The 21300-nt window shown below is 44.9% G+C and overlaps 1 protein-coding gene across 1 annotated transcript in view; it reads left to right on the top strand.

Moving 5' to 3' along the window:
• The window catches only part of ghrhrl (growth hormone releasing hormone receptor, like), a 67948-nt gene extending 48033 nt beyond the window's left edge, over window positions 1–19915 (top strand). Inside the window, exons 11-13 of the mRNA XM_065009921.1 lie at window positions 9990–10119; window positions 16291–16332; window positions 19498–19915. Of these exons, the coding sequence (XP_064865993.1) occupies window positions 9990–10119; window positions 16291–16332; window positions 19498–19599 (274 nt within the window). The 3' untranslated portion in view covers window positions 19600–19915. The remainder of the gene's footprint in view (window positions 1–9989; window positions 10120–16290; window positions 16333–19497) is intronic.
• The last annotated feature ends 1385 nt before the right edge of the window (window positions 19916–21300 follow it).

Genomic DNA, 21300 nt, shown 5'->3' with positions numbered 1-21300 from the left:
CATTGTCTCTGTAGCGGTACCCTCTGTATATAGTCTCTACATTGTCTCTGTATCGGTACCCTCTGTATAAAGCCTCCACATTGACTCTGTAGCGGTACCCTCTGTATATAGTCTCTACATTGTCTCTGTAGCGGTACCCTCTGTATATAGTCTCTACATTGTCTCTGTACCGGTACCCTCTGTATATAGTCTCCACACTGACTCTGTACCGGTACCCCCTGTATATAGTCTCCACACTGACTCTGTATCGGTACCCTCTGTATAAAGCCTCCACATTGACTCTGTATCGGTACCCTCTGTATATAGCCTCCACATTAACTCTGTATCGGTACCCTCTGTATAAAGCCTCCACATTGTCTCTGTATCGGTACCCTCTGTATATAGCCTCCACATTGACTCTGTACCGGTACCCCCTGTATATAGCCTCCACATTGACTCTGTACCGGTACCCTCTGTATATAGCCTCCACATTGACTCTGTACCGGTACCCTCTGTATAAAGCCTCCACATTGTCTCTGTATCGGTACCCTCTGTATATAGCCTCCACATTGACTCTGTATCGGTACCCTCTGTATAAAGCCTCCACATTAACTCTGTATCGGTACCCTCTGTATAAAGCCTCCACATTGACTCTGTATCGGTACCCTCTGTATATAGCCTCCACATTAACTCTGTATCGGTACCCTCTGTATAAAGCCTCCACATTGTCTCTGTATCGGTACCCTCTGTATATAGCCTCCACATTGACTCTGTACCGGTACCCCCTGTATATAGCCTCCACATTGACTCTGTACCGGTACCCTCTGTATATAGCCTCCACATTGACTCTGTACGGTACCCTCTGTATAAAGCCTCCACATTGTCTCTGTATCGGTACCCTCTGTATATAGCCTCCACATTGACTCTGTATCGGTACCCTCTGTATATAGCCTCCACACTGACTCTGTACCGGTACCCTCTGTATATAGCCTCACATTGACTCTGTACCGGTACCCTCTGTATAAAGCCTCCACATTGACTCTGTACCGGTACCCTCTGTATATAGCCTCCACATTGACTCTGTACCGGTACCCTCTGTATAAAGCCTCCACATTGTCTCTGTATCGGTACCCTCTGTATATAGCCTCCACATTGACTCTGTATCGGTACCCTCTGTATATAGCCTCCACACTGACTCTGTACCGGTACCCTCTGTATATAGCCTCCACATTGACTCTGTACCGGTACCCTCTGTATAAAGCCTCCACATTGACTCTGTATCGGTACCCTCTGTATAAAGCCTCCACATTGACTCTGTACCGGTACCCCCTGTATATAGCCTCCACATTGACTCTGTACCGGTACCCTCTGTATATAGCCTCCACATTGACTCTGTACCGGTACCCTCTGTATAAAGCCTCCACATTGTCTCTGTATCGGTACCCTCTGTATATAGCCTCCACATTGACTCTGTATCGGTACCCTCTGTATATAGCCTCCACATTGACTCTGTATCGGTACCCTCTGTATATAGCCTCCACACTGACTCTGTACTGGTACCCTCTGTATATAGCCTCCACATTGACTCTGTATCGGTACCCTCTGTATATAGCCTCCACATTGTCTCTGTATCGGTACCCTCTGTATATAGCCTCCACATTGACTCTGTATCGGTACCCTCTGTATATAGCCTCCACATTGACTCTGTATCGGTACCCTCTGTATATAGCCTCCACACTGACTCTGTACTGGTACCCTCTGTATATAGCCTCCACATTGACTCTGTATCGGTACCCTCTGTATATAGCCTCCACATTGACTCTGTATCGGTACCCTCTGTATATAGCCTCCACACTGACTCTGTAGCGGTACCCTCTGTATATAGTCTCTACATTGTCTCTGTAGCGGTACCCTCTGTATATAGTCTCTACATTGTCTCTGTATCGGTACCCTCTGTATAAAGCCTCCACATTGACTCTGTAGCGGTACCCTCTGTATATAGTCTCTACATTGTCTCTGTAGCGGTACCCTCTGTATATAGTCTCTACATTGTCTCTGTACCGGTACCCTCTGTATATAGTCTCCACACTGACTCTGTACCGGTACCCCCCTGTATATAGTCTCCACACTGACTCTGTACTGGTACCCCTGTATATAGCCTCCACATTGACTCTGTACCGGTACCCTCTGTATATAGCCTCCACATTGACTCTGTACCGGTACCCTCTGTATATAGCCTCCACATTGACTCTGTACCGGTACCCTCTGTATATAGCCTCCACATTGACTCTGTACTGGTACCCTCTGTATATAGCCTCCACATTGACTCTGTACTGGTACCCCTGTATATAGCCTCCACATTGACTCTGTACCGGTACCCTCTGTATATAGCCTCCACATTGACTCTGTACCGGTACCCCCTGTATATAGCCTCCACATTGACTCTGTACCGGTACCCCTGTATATAGCCTCCACATTGACTCTGTATCGGTACCCCCTGTATATAGCCTCCACATTGACTCTGTATCGGTACCCTCTGTATATAGCCTCCACATTGACTCTGTACTGGTACCCCCTGTATATAGCCTCCACATTGACTCTGTACCGGTACCCTCTGTATATAGCCTCCACATTGACTCTGTATCGGTACCCTCTGTATATAGCCTCCACATTGACTCTGTATCGGTACCCTCTGTATATAGCCTCCACATTGACTCTGTATCGGTACCCCCTGTATATAGCCTCCACATTGACTCTGTACCGGTACCCCCTGTATATAGCCTCCACATTGACTCTGTACCGGTACCCCTGTATATAGCCTCCACATTGACTCTGTACGGTACCCCTGTATATAGCCTCCACATTGACTCTGTACTGGTACCCTCTGTATATAGCCTCCACATTGACTCTGTACTGGTACCCCTGTATATAGCCTCCACATTGACTCTGTACTGGTACCCTCTGTATATAGTCTCCACACTGACTCTGTACTGGTACCCTCTGTATATAGCCTCCACATTGACTCTGTACTGGTACCCCCTGTATATAGCCTCCACATTGACTCTGTACCGGTACCCCTGTATATAGCCTCCACATTGACTCTGTACCGGTACCCCCTGTATATAGCCTCCACATTGACTCTGTACCGGTACCCCTGTATATAGCCTCCACATTGTCTCTGTACTGGTACCCCCTGTATAAAGCCTCCACATTGACTCTGTACCGGTACCCTCTGTATAAAGCCTCCACATTGTCTCTGTACCGGTACCCTCTGTATAAAGCCTCCACATTGACTCTGTACCGGTACCCTCTGTATAAAGCCTCCACATTGTCTCTGTATCGGTACCCTCTGTATATAGCCTCCACATTGACTCTGTATCGGTACCCTCTGTATATAGCCTCCACATTGACTCTGTATCGGTACCCTCTGTATATAGCCTCCACACTGACTCTGTACTGGTACCCTCTGTATATAGCCTCCACATTGACTCTGTATCGGTACCCTCTGTATATAGCCTCCACATTGTCTCTGTATCGGTGCCCTCTGTATATAGCCTCCACATTGACTCTGTATCGGTACCCTCTGTATATAGCCTCCACATTGACTCTGTATCGGTACCCTCTGTATATAGCCTCCACACTGACTCTGTACTGGTACCCTCTGTATATAGCCTCCACATTGACTCTGTATCGGTACCCTCTGTATATAGCCTCCACATTGACTCTGTATCGGTACCCTCTGTATATAGCCTCCACACTGACTCTGTAGCGGTACCCTCTGTATATAGTCTCTACATTGTCTCTGTAGCGGTACCCTCTGTATATAGTCTCTACATTGTCTCTGTATCGGTACCCTCTGTATAAAGCCTCCACATTGACTCTGTAGCGGTACCCTCTGTATATAGTCTCTACATTGTCTCTGTAGCGGTACCCTCTGTATATAGTCTCTACATTGTCTCTGTACCGGTACCCTCTGTATATAGTCTCCACACTGACTCTGTACCGGTACCCCCTGTATATAGTCTCCACACTGACTCTGTACTGGTACCCCCTGTATATAGCCTCCACATTGACTCTGTACCGGTACCCTCTGTATATAGCCTCCACATTGACTCTGTACCGGTACCCTCTGTATATAGCCTCCACATTGACTCTGTACCGGTACCCTCTGTATATAGCCTCCACATTGACTCTGTACTGGTACCCTCTGTATATAGCCTCCACATTGACTCTGTACTGGTACCCCCTGTATATAGCCTCCACATTGACTCTGTACCGGTACCCCCTGTATATAGCCTCCACATTGACTCTGTACCGGTACCCCTGTATATAGCCTCCACATTGACTCTGTACCGGTACCCCCTGTATATAGCCTCCACATTGACTCTGTATCGGTACCCCCTGTATATAGCCTCCACATTGACTCTGTATCGGTACCCTCTGTATATAGCCTCCACATTGACTCTGTACTGGTACCCCTGTATATAGCCTCCACATTGACTCTGTACCGGTACCCTCTGTATATAGCCTCCACATTGACTCTGTATCGGTACCCTCTGTATATAGCCTCCACATTGACTCTGTATCGGTGCCCTCTGTATATAGCCTCCACATTGACTCTGTATCGGTACCCCTGTATATAGCCTCCACATTGACTCTGTACCGGTACCCCCTGTATATAGCCTCCACATTGACTCTGTACCGGTACCCCTGTATATAGCCTCCACATTGACTCTGTACCGGTACCCCCTGTATATAGCCTCCACATTGACTCTGTACTGGTACCCTCTGTATATAGCCTCCACATTGACTCTGTACTGGTACCCCTGTATATAGCCTCCACATTGACTCTGTACTGGTACCCTCTGTATATAGTCTCCACACTGACTCTGTACTGGTACCCTCTGTATATAGCCTCCACATTGACTCTGTACTGGTACCCCCTGTATATAGCCTCCACATTGACTCTGTACCGGTACCCCCTGTATATAGCCTCCACATTGACTCTGTACCGGTACCCCCTGTATATAGCCTCCACATTGACTCTGTACCGGTACCCTCTGTATATAGCCTCCACATTGTCTCTGTACTGGTACCCCATCTATATAGCCTCCACATTGACTCTGTACTGGTACCCTCTGTATATAGTCTCCACACTGACTCTGTACTGGTACCCCCTGTATATAGCCTCCACATTGACTCTGTACCGGTACCCCCTGTATATAGCCTCCACATTGACTCTGTACTGGTACCCTCTGTATATAGCCTCCACATTGACTCTGTACTGGTACCCCCTGTATATAGCCTCCACATTGACTCTGTACTGGTACCCTCTGTATATAGTCTCCACACTGACTCTGTATTGGTACCCTCTGTATATAGCCTCCACATTGACTCTGTACTGGTACCCCCTGTATATAGCCTCCACATTGACTCTGTACCGGTACCCTCTGTATATAGCCTCCACACTGACTCTGTAGCGGTACCCTCTGTATATAGTCTCTACATTGTCTCTGTAGCGGTACCCTCTGTATATAGTCTCTACATTGTCTCTGTATCGGTACCCTCTGTATAAAGCCTCCACATTGACTCTGTAGCGGTACCCTCTGTATATAGTCTCTACATTGTCTCTGTAGCGGTACCCTCTGTATATAGTCTCTACATTGTCTCTGTACCGGTACCCTCTGTATATAGTCTCCACACTGACTCTGTACCGGTACCCCCTGTATATAGTCTCCACACTGACTCTGTACTGGTACCCCCTGTATATAGCCTCCACATTGACTCTGTACCGGTACCCTCTGTATATAGCCTCCACATTGACTCTGTACCGGTACCCTCTGTATATAGCCTCCACATTGACTCTGTACCGGTACCCTCTGTATATAGCCTCCACATTGACTCTGTACTGGTACCCTCTGTATATAGCCTCCACATTGACTCTGTACTGGTACCCCTGTATATAGCCTCCACATTGACTCTGTACCGGTACCCTCTGTATATAGCCTCCACATTGACTCTGTACCGGTACCCCCTGTATATAGCCTCCACATTGACTCTGTACCGGTACCCCTGTATATAGCCTCCACATTGACTCTGTATCGGTACCCCCTGTATATAGCCTCCACATTGACTCTGTATCGGTACCCTCTGTATATAGCCTCCACATTGACTCTGTACTGGTACCCCTGTATATAGCCTCCACATTGACTCTGTACCGGTACCCTCTGTATATAGCCTCCACATTGACTCTGTATCGGTACCCTCTGTATATAGCCTCCACATTGACTCTGTATCGGTACCCTCTGTATATAGCCTCCACATTGACTCTGTATCGGTACCCCCTGTATATAGCCTCCACATTGACTCTGTACCGGTACCCCTGTATATAGCCTCCACATTGACTCTGTACCGGTACCCCTGTATATAGCCTCCACATTGACTCTGTACCGGTACCCCCTGTATATAGCCTCCACATTGACTCTGTACTGGTACCCTCTGTATATAGCCTCCACATTGACTCTGTACTGGTACCCCCTGTATATAGCCTCCACATTGACTCTGTACTGGTACCCTCTGTATATAGTCTCCACACTGACTCTGTACTGGTACCCTCTGTATATAGCCTCCACATTGACTCTGTACTGGTACCCCCTGTATATAGCCTCCACATTGACTCTGTACCGGTACCCCCTGTATATAGCCTCCACATTGACTCTGTACCGGTACCCCCTGTATATAGCCTCCACATTGACTCTGTACCGGTACCCTCTGTATATAGCCTCCACATTGTCTCTGTACTGGTACCCCATCTATATAGCCTCCACATTGACTCTGTACTGGTACCCTCTGTATATAGTCTCCACACTGACTCTGTACTGGTACCCCTGTATATAGCCTCCACATTGACTCTGTACCGGTACCCCCTGTATATAGCCTCCACATTGACTCTGTACTGGTACCCTCTGTATATAGCCTCCACATTGACTCTGTACTGGTACCCCTGTATATAGCCTCCACATTGACTCTGTACTGGTACCCTCTGTATATAGTCTCCACACTGACTCTGTATTGGTACCCTCTGTATATAGCCTCCACATTGACTCTGTACTGGTACCCCTGTATATAGCCTCCACATTGACTCTGTACCGGTACCCCCTGTATATAGCCTCCACATTGACTCTGTACCGGTACCCCCTGTATATAGCCTCCACATTGACTCTGTACCGGTACCTCTGTATATAGCCTCCACATTGACTCTGTACTGGTACCCTCTGTATATAGTCTCCACACTGACTCTGTACTGGTACCCTCTGTATATAGCCTCCACATTGACTCTGTACTGGTACCCCCTGTATATAGCCTCCACATTGACTCTGTACCGGTACCCCCTGTATATAGCCTCCACATTGACTCTGTACCGGTACCCTCTGTATATAGCCTCCACATTGTCTCTGTACTGGTACCCTCTGTATATAGCCTCCACATTGACTCTGTACCGGTACCCTCTGTATATAGCCTCCACATTGACTCTGTACTGGTACCCTCTGTATATAGTCTCCACACTGACTCTGTACTGGTACCCTCTGTATATAGCCTCCACATTGACTCTGTACTGGTACCCCTGTATATAGCCTCCACATTGACTCTGTACCGGTACCCCTGTATATAGCCTCCACATTGACTCTGTACCGGTACCCTCTGTATATAGCCTCCACATTGACTCTGTACCGGTACCCTCTGTATATAGCCTCCATATTGTCTCTGTACTGGTACCCCTGTATATAGCCTCCACATTGACTCTGTACCGGTACCCCCTGTATATAGCCTCCACATTGTCTCTGTACCGGTACCCCCTGTATATAGCCTCCACATTGTCTCTGTACTGGTACCCCTGTATATAGCCTCCACATTGTCTCTGTACTGGTACCCCTGTATATAGCCTCCACATTGACTCTGTACCGGTACCCTCTGTATATAACCTCCACATTGACTCTGTACCGGTACTCCTGTATATAGCCTCCACATTGACTCTGTACCGGTACCCTCTGTATATAGCCTCCATATTGTCTCTGTACTGGTACCCCCTGTATATAGCCTCCACATTGACTCTGTACCGGTACCCCTGTATATAGCCTCCACATTGTCTCTGTACCGGTACCCCTGTATATAGCCTCCACATTGTCTCTGTACTGGTACCCCTGTATATAGCCTCCACATTGTCTCTGTACTGGTACCCCCTGTATATAGCCTCCACATTGTCTCTGTACTGGTACCCCTGTATATAGCCTCCACATTGACTCTGTACTGGTACCCCTGTATATAGCCTCCACATTGACTCTGTACTGGTACCCCTGTATATAGCCTCCACATTGTCTCTGTACTGGTACCCCCTGTATATAGCCTCCACATTGTCTCTGTACTGGTACCCCTGTATATAGCCTCCACATTGACTCTGTACTGGTACCCCTGTATATAGCCTCCACATTGTCTCTGTACCGGTACCCTCTGTATATAGCCTCCACATTGACTCTGTACTGGTACCCCCTGTATATAGCCTCCACATTGACTCTGTACTGGTACCCCCTGTATATAGCCTCCACATTGTCTCTGTACCGGTACCCCCTGTATATAGCCTCCACACTGACTCTGTACCGGTACCCTCTGTATATAGCCTCCACATTGACTCTGTACTGGTACCCCCTGTATATAGCCTCCACATTGTCTCTGTACCGGTACCCCCTGTATATAGCCTCCACACTGACTCTGTACCGGTACCCCCTGTATATAGCCTCCACATTGACTCTGTACTGGTACCCCCTGTATATAGCCTCCACATTGACTCTGTACTGGTACCCCCTGTATATAGCCTCCACATTGTCTCTGTACCGGTACCCCCTGTATAAAGCCTGGCTATTGATATTTTACTGCTGCTGTTTAATTATTTGTTACTTTTATTTTATATGTTTTTTACTTCAGTAAAAAATTGATAACCAACAAGTTAAGAAAAATGTGTTAAGGGCTTGTAAGTAAGCATTTCACTGTAAGGTCTACACCTGTTGTATTCAGCACGTGACAAATAATCTTTGATTTAGACGATTACTGAAGGGAACGGTCTACTCAGTGGCTTGGCTGCTGCATGGCGCTGGTTAAATGTAGTACATTTCAGCAATTAGAGAGAGAACGTGTACGAATTGTAAAGCACTTTTCATGTACACTGTTGGGTGCTTTTAGAGAGTTCAGAAACAGGCCTCTTATGAAGAGCAGTTTTAATGAGCTAGGAGGCTTCCTATACAGGCAAAACTGCATCCAACTTTGAACTGGAGTCAATTTACTTAAATGAACTGAAATCAAATGATCAGTTCATTTAAGTACATTTCCATTCAGCTCACTTCAGGTCCTCTAGTTCATTTCATGTGGATGTCTGTCTGCTACCTTCTGTAATCATAGCTGGATTTCACTTCTAAAACACACATTGCACCACCTTTAACTTTCCCTCACAGATCTGAGAGCACTAACAGGTGAAAACAATGATGGAAAATCAACCTATTACTTACCTATCCAGTCTCTTGATATCCAGGAAGGAGCGTAGTCAAGGGCTGAAGGAAACATGTTTTTGTAATGGAATGCTTCCGATGTGGGCAAGGTCTAATTCACCCACCTGGAACCTACACCACTTCACCACTCAAGAGGCTTAGTAGATGAATACCTTATTGGAGGGCAGTGCAGAGTAATTGGCTAGAGCCTTGAAAGCCCTCATGCATATGTAGGCCCTATTATATTCTCAAAGGTCAGTGAAGTAGACTTTAAAAAAGACATGAACACCTATAATATGATACCAGTATTTTCCCACTCGTAAATTACTTTGAAATGCATTCTTGTACACAATCATATTTACTCCAACATTTCGCTCCACCCGCTAAATTTGTGTATGCGACCAATACATTTGATAAACATGAACACCCCCAGAGCTTATTACTCAAACGTATTTTCTCTTCCCTCTCTGCTAGACGGCTGACTAAGTCAACCCTGCTCCTCATCCCCCTCTTCGGGACCCCCTACATGGTGTTTAACTTCCTACCTGACTACTTCAATGTTAGCGTGCGCCTCTGGTTCGAGCTCTGCATGGGGTCCTTTCAGGTACTCTGACCCCCCCCCACACACACACACACACACACACACACACCAGGATTTCCGATGGAAAATGTGGGCTCCGGACACTTGACCGGAAGCCTTTACATTTACTGGTCATTTAAGAAATGTACCGGATCCATATTGGTTGGGCAACCTGAGGGGCATCCACTCACTGTGCTCAAAATTCCAGAAGTCACATTTACTTTATGGAAATTCATCTTAACACAAAATATAACAGCGTGCGGCATTCTAACCGAATTCTGATGAGCAATTTGAAGACGTTAGAATAAATAGGTGGGGCATCAATAAAGATAGGGAAGCTAGAAGTTCCCTAAATAGCTTACTCCTCTATACATAAACAAATATAATCATTCAAAATAGGCTACTACACCAGAAAGCATGATTTGGACACAGAGGATCATTGGCTTATTTATTTTTTTAAAGCTGCCGGTTGTTTTAGATCGCATAGCCTACAGTCGGAAGGGCATGCAATTTGGCCAGAGCGCTCGGCAAATACCAAATAGAAAAACAGTTTGGAAAGCGAAATGGCTATTTCTGTAAATATAAGAATGAAAAGACTCGGTCTTTTAATAAGCAAAATTCGCAATTTAATTGAGCGAAAAGTAGCTTCTTATTGGCACCAGCGGAGAACATCGGCTATGCCCCCCTCGGCGAGTGAAGCCTGTCTAGTTGCCTATGCGAGTTTCAATTTACCATTTGGAAAAAAAAGAGTATTTTTACACACCAATGCTTTTAGAATTGTTGTGCACTGATGTGTCTTATTGAGGCACGTTACACTCTCGCTACAGCGACTGCTATTTCAGTCAATGAATGGGCTAAAATGCATTATTTCGCAATGGATTTTTTCCCCTCGTCTCCTGGACAACAATTAATTCATCTGCTTTTATTTTTAATAGATTAAAAGCCAGCCATTACCGGATAAAGAAAACACTGACAGTCTTATGAAGTGGATATGTTGCCTCAAAATGTGTTGTGGCATGTACATCGTATGTAATGAATATTTATATAAATCTAATTTACATAAATTATTCCTGGGATGGATAGCACTTTTACAGTCTGTAAAAAAAGGCATCAGAATATTAAAAAAGAGCAGTTACTTACATGAACAATTCTCAAGCTATGTAAAGCCTGATAATCATAGCATATTCGTTTTTCATTTGGCCTTTTACATAACTTATAAAAAATCTGATCAAATAAAATTGGATAACATCCCCAAAAATGTTTTCAAGCTATCACTTGCTCTGCCCAATCATGCCCTCTAGAATGCTCCTCTCCCTCTGTAAGATCAAGTGCTTGATAGAGGGAGACAGCCCGGGCTAGTGGACCAGACAGCTCCGTAGAAACACTTGATTGTCAATATTTTATCCAAGGTCACATGAGGCTAGGGTCTGATCACTTCCAAAACAATGGTCATGTGGTTTGGTAAAAAGAATGCCTTTTTCCCCACCAGTGTGATTACTACTTCTAAGGGTTTAGAGCTTGAGGTAGTCACCTCATACAAGTACTTGTGAGTATGGCTAGACAGTACTCTTAGCACATAGCCAAGCCGCAGGCTAAGATTAAATCTAGACTTGGTGTCCTCAAACTTAATTGTTCCTTTTTCACCTCAGCTGCCAAACTAACCCTGATTCAGAACGGAGTGCTCGGTTTGGGGTGTAGGCTTTGAGCACAGCCTGAAGGTAGGGAGGAGAAGTTCCTCTTGTTGCTCCGTAGTCAAGCACCATGGTCTCGTACTAGATGTGAGCATCGATTGGAAGCCAGTGGAGTGTGCGGAGGAGCGGGTGCCATGGGAGAAAAGTAGTAGAGTGTCAACCGCATAGCAGTGATAGGAGAGACCATGTGAGGATGATAGGAGAGACCATGTGAGGATGATAGGAGAGACCATGTGAGGATGATAGGAGAGACCATTTGAGGATGATAGGAGAGACCATGTGAGGATGATAGGAGAGACCATGTGAGGATGATAGGAGAGACCATGTGAGGATGATAGGAGAGACCATGTGAGAATGATAGGAGAGACCATGTGAGGATGATAGGAGAGACCATGTGAGGATGATAGGAGAGACCATGTGAGGATGATAGGAGAGACCAGAGGATGATAGGAGAGACCATGTGAGGATGATAGGAGAGACCATGTGAGGATGATAGGAGAGACCATGTGAGAATGATAGGAGAGACCATGTGAGGATGATAGGAGAGACCATGTGAGGATGATAGGAGAGACCATGTGAGGATGATAGGAGAGACCATGTGAGGATGATAGGAGAGACCATTTGAGGATGATAGGAGAGACCATGTGAGGATGATAGGAGAGACCATGTGAGGATGATAGGAGAGACCATGTGAGGATGATAGGAGAGACCATGTGAGAATGATAGGAGAGACCATGTGAGGATGATAGGAGAGACCATGTGAGGATGATAGGAGAGACCATGTGAGGATGATAGGAGAGACCATGTGAGGATGATAGGAGAGACCATGTGAGGATGATAGGAGAGACCATGTGAGGATGATAGGAGAGACCATGTGAGAATGATAGGAGAGACCATGTGAGGATGATAGGAGAGACCATGAGGATGATAGGAGAGACCATGTGAGGATGATAGGAGAGACCATGTGAGGATGATAGGAGAGACCATGTGAGAATGATAGGAGAGACCATGTGAGGATGATAGGAGAGACCATGTGAGGATGATAGGAGAGACCATGTGAGAATGATAGGAGACCATGTGAGAATGATAGGAGACCATGTGAGGATGATAGGAGAGACCATGTGAGGATGATAGGAGAGACCATGTGAGGATGATAGGAGAGACCATGTGAGGATGATAGGAGAGACCATGTGAGGATGATAGGAGAGACCATGTGAGGATGATAGGAGAGACCATGTGAGGATGCGAGAAGAGGACTCCTGTGTGGAGCATGGCACTTGCAATGCTAGGGTTGTGGGTTCAATTCCCACAGGGGACCTGAGCCCTGGGGGACACCAGTAGTGAGAGTATATGGAGCAGACACAGAAGAAGTGGTAGAAGTGGCCTGCGAGGTAGGATGCAGAGCCAGGGTGGTGAGGAGGTTCTGATGGTTCACTGTGTTGAAGGCAGGAGGATGAGGAAAGAGAGTTGTCTTTGGCAGTGCGGAGAGCCTCCATGACACAGAAGGCCGGTCTCAGTTGAGTGACCTGTCTTGTAAACATCTAAATTGCAGGCTTCTGCCTCCAACCTCTTTCCACCTTCTCCTAACCAGTCAGGTTACATTCAAGAAGATTGTGTTTTGGAAAGAAAATAGAGAAGGTCTGTAGGTTTTCACATCAGATGAGTTGCTGGAGGGGAGCCTTGTGAGTTTCTTGAGGGGAACGACTCGGGACATTTTGAAGTCCGAGGGGAAGCAGCCAGTGGTCAGAGATGAGCTGATGAGGGAAGTGAGGAATGGGAGGTTTCCAGACATGGTCTGGAGGAGGGTATGGGGTCGAGCGGGCAAGTTGTCGGATGGCCAGACCTCACTAGTCGCAGGATTTCATCTGGAGAGAGGGGAGAAAGAGGTCAAGGCATATGGTAGTTCTGTTTGAGTGGGACTATTGGACTCAATAGGCTGAGTGATTGAGGAGTGGATGTTATCAACCTTCTTTCAAAGTGGTTGACAAAGTCGTCAGTAGAGAGGGAGGGGGTGGAGGATTAAGGAGGGAGGAGAAGGTGGAAAGAGGGTTGGAGGCAGAAGCCTGCAATTTAGATTGAGAAGGTAGCTTTCCCAGCACATACAGAGGAAGAGAAGGTAGAGAGAGACTGAAAGGATGATAGGACCTCCGGAAGTTTAGTTTTCCTCCATTTTTCGGTCATCTGCCCGAAGCCCTGTTCAGTAAGCTTGCAATGAGTCACTCAGCCACGAAGCAAGAGGGAAGGTCCGATCTGGCTGCGGAAAGGAAGGAGAGTAGGGTCGAAGAGGCAGAATCAGGAGACAGGAAGGAAAATGATTTATCAGAAGGGAGAGATGATAGATTAGAAGAGGAGAGAGTAGTGGGAGAGAGAGCGAAGATTGCGATGGCGCATGACCATCTGGGTAGGGGCTGAGTGGTTAGGGTTGGAGGAAAGGGAGACAAAGGAAACAAGGTAGGGATCAGAGACCTGGGGGGTGCAGTGAGGTTAGTAGGTGAATAGCCTCTTGTAAAGATGAGGTCAAGTGTATTGCCTGCCTTGTGAGTTGGAGGGGATTGGGAAAGGGTGAGGTCAAGGGGCAAAGAGGGGGAAGAGAGTTGGAAAGAAATTAGTCGAAGGCAGAAGTCGGTAAGGTTGAAGTTGCAAAGTAAGAAGTGTGGTGAGCCATTGTCAGGAAATTTGCTTAAAATTAAAGGTGTCAAGCTCATTGAGGAACTCCCCAAGGGCACCTGGTTGGTGATAGATGACAACAATGTTAAGCTTGAGTGGACAAATGACAGCGACGGCATGGAATTCACATGAGATGGAGGTGAGAGAGGGAGAAAACATAAAATCTCCAGTTAAGAGAAATGAATAGCCCTGTGCCATCACTGCGACGCCCAGATGCTCTTGGACTATGAGAGAAAACGTGGTTAGAGAGCAGCAGTGTTCTCTGGGTCTCCATCAGGGCCAAACAAGTAAAGGGAGTGAAGGGCAGCATAGGGTGAGATGAACTATGTGTTCTTGACCGTAGATCGGCAGTTCCAAATGCTGCCAGAGAACTTGAATTCCACATGGGTTGTGTGCCCCCCCCCAAAAGCTACAAAAGAGCAAAATGAGAATCTGTAAATAACTTTGTAAGATATTCAAATGAGATAATGGTGGGTAGCCTCCCTCTCCTTCCTTCATTATAACTCTGCAGAACCATCTTTGTTTCGGCGACGGTCTTAGTTTTTCCGACGAGACTGACACGACCCGCCATTTACAGCTGCCGCTGAGAAACCAGGGGAGACTGAAGAACTAACACTAATTGCTAATTGCCAAGCACAGGTGGAGAGCACACCTCCCTGTACTAATTGCTGATTGCCTAGGAGAGTAGAAACCATTCCCCCCCAATAAAGTCACTGATTACCAAAACAAGTCACAAATTGCCCTGCCCGTTGATTCTGGTGAATGTGTCAACAATCATCTGCAAGTTATGAGCAGTCAGCAGTTCACACCACAAGTACGCAACTGGGGAGACATACAGCACTTAATGCAGATGGCCCTAGATATCAAAAAGACAGTACTAGACAACAGATAAAGACAATTATACTTATCAAATATAGAAAAATAAACCGTTAGGCAACTATGAGAAACAGGAATAAACTATCATACATGGCTTTGTTCATGGGAAGAGTGAGAAACAGGAATAAACTATCATACATTGCTTTGTTCATGGGAAGAGTGAGAAACAGGAATAAACTATCATACATGGCTTTGTTCATGGGAAGAGTGAGAAACAGGAATAAACTATCATACATGGCTTTGTTCATGGGAAGAGTGAGAAACAGGAATAAACTATCATACATGGCTTTGTTCATGGGAAGAGTGAGAAACAGGAATAAACTATCATACATGGCTTTGTTCATGGGAAGAGTGAGAAACAGGAATAAACTATCATACATGGCTTTGTTCATGGGAAGAGCGAGAAACAGGAATAAACTATCATACATGGCTTTGTTCATGGGAAGAGTGAGAAACAGGAATAAACTATCATACATGGCTTTGTTCATGGGAAGAGTGAGAAACAGGAATAAACTATCATACATGGCTTTGTTCATGGGAAGAGTGAGAAACAGCTGAGAACTGATTCGTGCCACGTCTTTAGGTTGTAAAGGCGACAGGAAAAGCAGGAGAGTTTAGACAGTGCCTGCATCCCAAATGGCGCCCTATTATAGTGCCCTACTTTTGACCAGATCCCCAGTGCACTATGTTGGGAATACAACCAGTCTCATCAACTAGTTCAACACTAGCATAGCTTACAGCGAGCTCATTAACAAGCACGATACATATTTGCGGTCGTTCAGCTGTTGACGCTATGGCTGAATCTGTGCAGCAATATATAATATACATTTTATGGCTTTATGTACAATTATACTTGCAACAATTATACTTCACAATTATACTTCTCTTAAATTTTGAGAACATCTGGGTACTTAAAATCTATAAATATTGAGTTATTGATTATATATCCTCTGTCTTGTAGGGGCTGATAGTAGCGATCCTCTACTGCTTTCTCAATCAAGAGGTGAGTAGCCTTCACTAACGTTCCAACAATAATAAACACCAACCATTCTGCTCTCGAAATGTTGCTTTGATATAAATCAGAAGCTAATAATGTAATATAAGCCATTGAGCAGATGCTTGTAGCCAAAGCAACTTACACAAGTGTTTTAGGTGTTAACATGGGTTACCATGGATCCCGGGGTTATTAACATGGGTTACCATGGATCCCGGGGTTATTACCATGGGTTACCATGGATCGCGGGATTATTAGCTCACAGATTACTGCACCTGTACATAGCCCACCTATAATTTAGCCCAAACAACTACCTTTTTCCCAACTGTATTTAATTAATTAATTTATTTTGCTCCTTTGCATCCCAATATTTTTATTTCTACTTTGCACATTCTTCCATTGCAAAACTACCATTCCAGTGTTTTACATGCTATATTGTATTTACTTTGCCACCATGGCCTTTTTTGCCTTTATCTCCCTTCTCACCTCATTTGCTCACATTGTATATAGACTTGTTTATACTGTATTATTGACTGTATGTTTGTTTTACTCCATGTGTAACTCTTTGTCGTTGTATCTGTCGAACTGCTTTGCTTTATCTTGGCCAGGTAGCAATTGTAAATGAGAACTTGTTCTCAACTTGCCTACCTGGTTAAATAAAGGTGAAATAAAAAAATATATAAAAAAAATAACATGGGTTACCATGGATCCCGGGGTTGTCTCTGGAACACTCTTCACATTTCCTGAAAAATCGAATGACAAGACCTGCCAAATAAATACAACATCCCCAATGTCGCACCAATGCAATTCCACAAAAATATACAACATTGCTCCAGGGTCACAGTCAATAATGTTTGATCCCTGGCTGTGAACCCACTCTCCGAGGGTGTCTCAGGGGGGGTGGGATGTGGAACAAACACATAATGTTTGATCCCTGGCCGTGAACCCACTCTCCGAGGGTGTCTCAGGGGGAGTGGGATGTGGAACAAACACATAATGTTTGATCCCTGGCCGTGAACCCACTCTCCGAGGGTGTCTCAGGGGGAGTGGGATGTGGAACAAACACATAATGTTTGATCCCTGGCCGTGAACCCACTCTCCGAGAGTGTCTCAGGGGGAGTGGGATGTGGAACAAACACATAATGTTTGATCCCTGGCCGTGAACCCACTCTCCGAGGGTGTCTCAGGGGAGTGGGATGTGGAACAAACACATAATGTTTGATCCCTGGCCGTGAACCCACTCTCCGAGGGTGTCTCAGGGGGAGTGGGATGTGGAACAAACACATAATGTTTGATCCCTGGCCGTGAACCCACTCTCCGAGGGTGTCTCAGGGGGAGTGGGATGTGGAACAAACACATAATGTTTGATCCCTGGCCGTGAACCCACTCTCCGAGGGTGTCTCAGGGGGAGTGGGATGTGGAACAAACACATAATGTTTGATCCCTGGCCGTGAACCCACTCTCCGAGGGTGTCTCATAATACATGCACGTGTGAAATAGGACAAATGTTAGCACCCACCCACCTGCTGCCCGTATGAGAGCTTCGGGAGAGAATGTGTGATCAACAAACGGTATGACAGTAGAGATGATCCCCGTTAAGATACCTTGATATTTAAACAATTTCCACACTCTTCACCCCCCCCCCCCCTCGTTATTCATGAGCTGATCTGCCATCTGTATAATCATCAACTTGATTTTGCCAAATATAGGATATATTCTGTCATTCGTTAAAGGAGGTTATCTAGCAAGCTTAGCAACTTTGGTTTGACTGCCATTACAAATGTTGTATGATTGAAAAATGCTATACTCTGGGTGTGCTCTGTGTCGAAATGCGCTGAATTAATTGAGAAACATGATAACGCTATGAATCTATGAAAGGCCTGTTTTGCAATTCACAACAATGTCATTGGTGATCAAATATATTTAGCAATGCATGATAGTTGCTCTATCAGTTTAATTTGCTCTGAAATCTTTACATAGTGGCGCAGTCAAGCCAACAAGGTGGCGCAGCACCACTCTTATTTGGGGAGAACCCATAGTGACCACAACTTGGTTTTAAACGGTGTAGATGGAGCACATCTGATTTTTGCGGTATTTTCCGAGACTCTAGAGATACATTTGAATTATGGTAGATTTTTTTTTTTATGGTAGATTTTCGGGAAAATATTCATCCCTACTGAGTTTACACCGAGTGCTTAGAAATCAGTTAATTTGACCCCAGCTGGGTTTTTTGCAGATGTGCACCACTTAAGGACTAGCTTGTGTAATTCAGCAATGAAACTCAGTGCTGCTGTATATAGAAACTCACAATAGTCAATAAGTGATTCATTTTTTCCAATTAATTTCTTTCATTCGTTTGTTAATTCGTTCATTTATTCATCCATCCAATCATTTTCAACAACACTAAAAACTGGCTGTCATGATCTGAAGTATCTCCTACAATGTCTGTGGTGATGTAATCTGAGGTCTTTGTGTGTGTGCATTTAGATCCTATTAAATTACCTATTAAGTTCCATAGTGGTGCGAAAATGGCAGCCATCTTGGTCAAGAAGAAATTCCAAACCAGTCTAATTGGATTGAATGGCAGTAGAGGCATAGGTGATGCATTCCCTGCTTGTACTTATGCAGGAAAATAAAAATAATGCATTTAATATATCCAAAAGTGTGTAATGGAATTATAATCAACCTGTCGTATAATTATAAATACAGTTTATATGGGTTTTATACACCTTCTGTATAAATAGCCTCTAAAATATATGTAAACAGACCATAAATGTTTTAGATACTGTTTTCTTGGAAATCTGTGAGTGGTGTTATATGATACAATATCAGTACTTGTTGCATTTACAACTGGGCTGTCCTATCATCAACTGTTTTGAGCCAGTGTATAGCTGTGGATTGACTTTGAATGGAATGTTGGCATATTGGCAGTTAATTTGAAAAGTGTATGGAATCATTCCTCTAAAACTGTCTGGCAATATAGCTAACACAGATACAGTGCAGATAAAATCTTCACATTCATTGTTTTGCACAATGATCTTATCACAGTACTGGCAAATCATATTTGACCAACTCCTGACCAAAATGGTTGCCCTTTATCCCACCATAAGAAGGTTCTCGTCCATTCTAGTATTCTAATTCCTAATTCTATGGGTGTGTATCTGTTTGTATCAGGTCCAAAAGGAAATCCATATGAGGTGGCTGAGGTGGCAGGATAACAGCAACGGAGTGGTTCTGCCCGGTGCCAAGGGAAGTCAGATGGACACACATTTCTAGGGCCACATTCTTCATCCACCTCCTCCTCCTCCTTTCTCCAACCTCTATATGTGTGTCTTTCGGCGGGGTTGGAATAAAACCAGAAGTTTCCATTGGACAACGGTCATATTCTTCTTCTAATTCCTGTGGCCTCCACACATTGCTTATATATTTTTAGAAGGAGAGGGTGCTGTACATTGTGTCCCTAAAGCATGCAATGTCCTCTCTTCCCATCATCACAATCTCATTGCTAAAGGGACCACCACTGGGTTCATCCATTGTGTCCAGCTCAAGATGAACTGTTGCAGCACTGTGAAATGCCCTTCCTCCTCCTCAACCTCCTCCTCCTCCTCCTCTTCAGTATCATCTATGGTTAAGTTACAGAGAAGCCTGTCTCTGAGGTTCTATATACCATCAAGGATTGTATCCCAATTCGTATTGGGACAGCAAATAAAGTGTTGATGTTTTTTTTTTTAACAAAACAAAGATCAAAAATCATTTAGACTGGAAAATAGAGGGTTTTATGTATCAAACGTGTCCCTGTTTTTCATGCTTTATGGGAATATTGTCTTGTAGCTTTCTCTCCGTGTTTCAGTGCCTCTGTGTGTGTTTTGCTCTCTCTCTTTCTCTGTGTTTTGCTCTCTCTCTTTCTCTGTGTTTTGCTCTCTCTTTCTCTGTGTTTTGCTCTCTCTTTCTCTGTGTTTTGCTCTCTCTCTTTCTCAGTGTGTGTGCGCGTGTGTGCGCATGAATGCGTGTGTGTGTATGCATCCATGTCCTATTATCCAATGCTTTAGATTCTGAATACAGTATTAGGTCCCCTGGAGGCCCTTTCATTAGGCTTCTTGTGGCTATTGATGGGTAACGTGCAATGTATACAGGAGTACTGTGTGTCGAAGACAATTCTCCCCTGGAGGATATTAAAGTTCATCCTATCCTTTCCTATTGGCTGTAAGCATGAGAAATACACACATGTATGGGCTACAGTACATCACCACAGGATAATTCCTTAGCCTCTAGCAGTGCCAAGAAATATGAAAAAAAATAGGACCAATTCTGTTTGAATTAAGCTGTGTGGTTTAATGTGGGCTGAATGTTCTGTTTGAATAAAGCTGTGTGCTTTAACGTGGGCTGAATGTGATGTATAATACGACAGAATTGAAAATACTCAGAAATATATGGTGTCTCCTGAGATACAGCTACATTTATACTCAAATAGGTTACCACTGCAAATAAATGGCGTCTGCTAAGAGAATCAATTACATGTGCCCAATACAACAATGCAGTTGTTTAAGAAAATATTTAAGAAAATACCCCCCCCAAAAAGTAAGAGATAAGAATACCAAATAATTAAAGAGCAGCAGTAAATAACAATAGCGGGGCTATATACAGGGGGTACCGGTACAGAGTCAATGTGCAGGGGCACCTGTGTTGAGGTAATATGTACATGTCGGTAGAGTTATTAAAGTGACTAGATAATAACAGAGTAGCAGCAGCGTAGAAGAGAGAGGGGGGGCGCATGCAAATAGTCTGGGTAGCCATTTGATTAGCTGTTCAGGAGTCTTATGGCTTGGGGGTAGAGGCTGTTTAGAAGCTTCTTGGACCTAGACTTGGTGCTCCGGTACCGCTTGCCGTGCTGTAGCAGAGAGAACAGTCTATGGCTGGGGTGGCTGGAGTCTTTGACCATTTTTAGGACCTTCCTAAGACAACGCCTGGTATAGAGGT

This window comes from Oncorhynchus nerka, linkage group LG25 (assembly GCF_034236695.1).
Source record: "Oncorhynchus nerka isolate Pitt River linkage group LG25, Oner_Uvic_2.0, whole genome shotgun sequence".
NCBI classification, from domain to species: Eukaryota; Metazoa; Chordata; class Actinopteri; order Salmoniformes; family Salmonidae; genus Oncorhynchus; species Oncorhynchus nerka.
The sequence above is the reverse complement of the archived record's forward strand: the minus strand, read 5'-3'. Positions and strand labels throughout refer to the sequence as shown.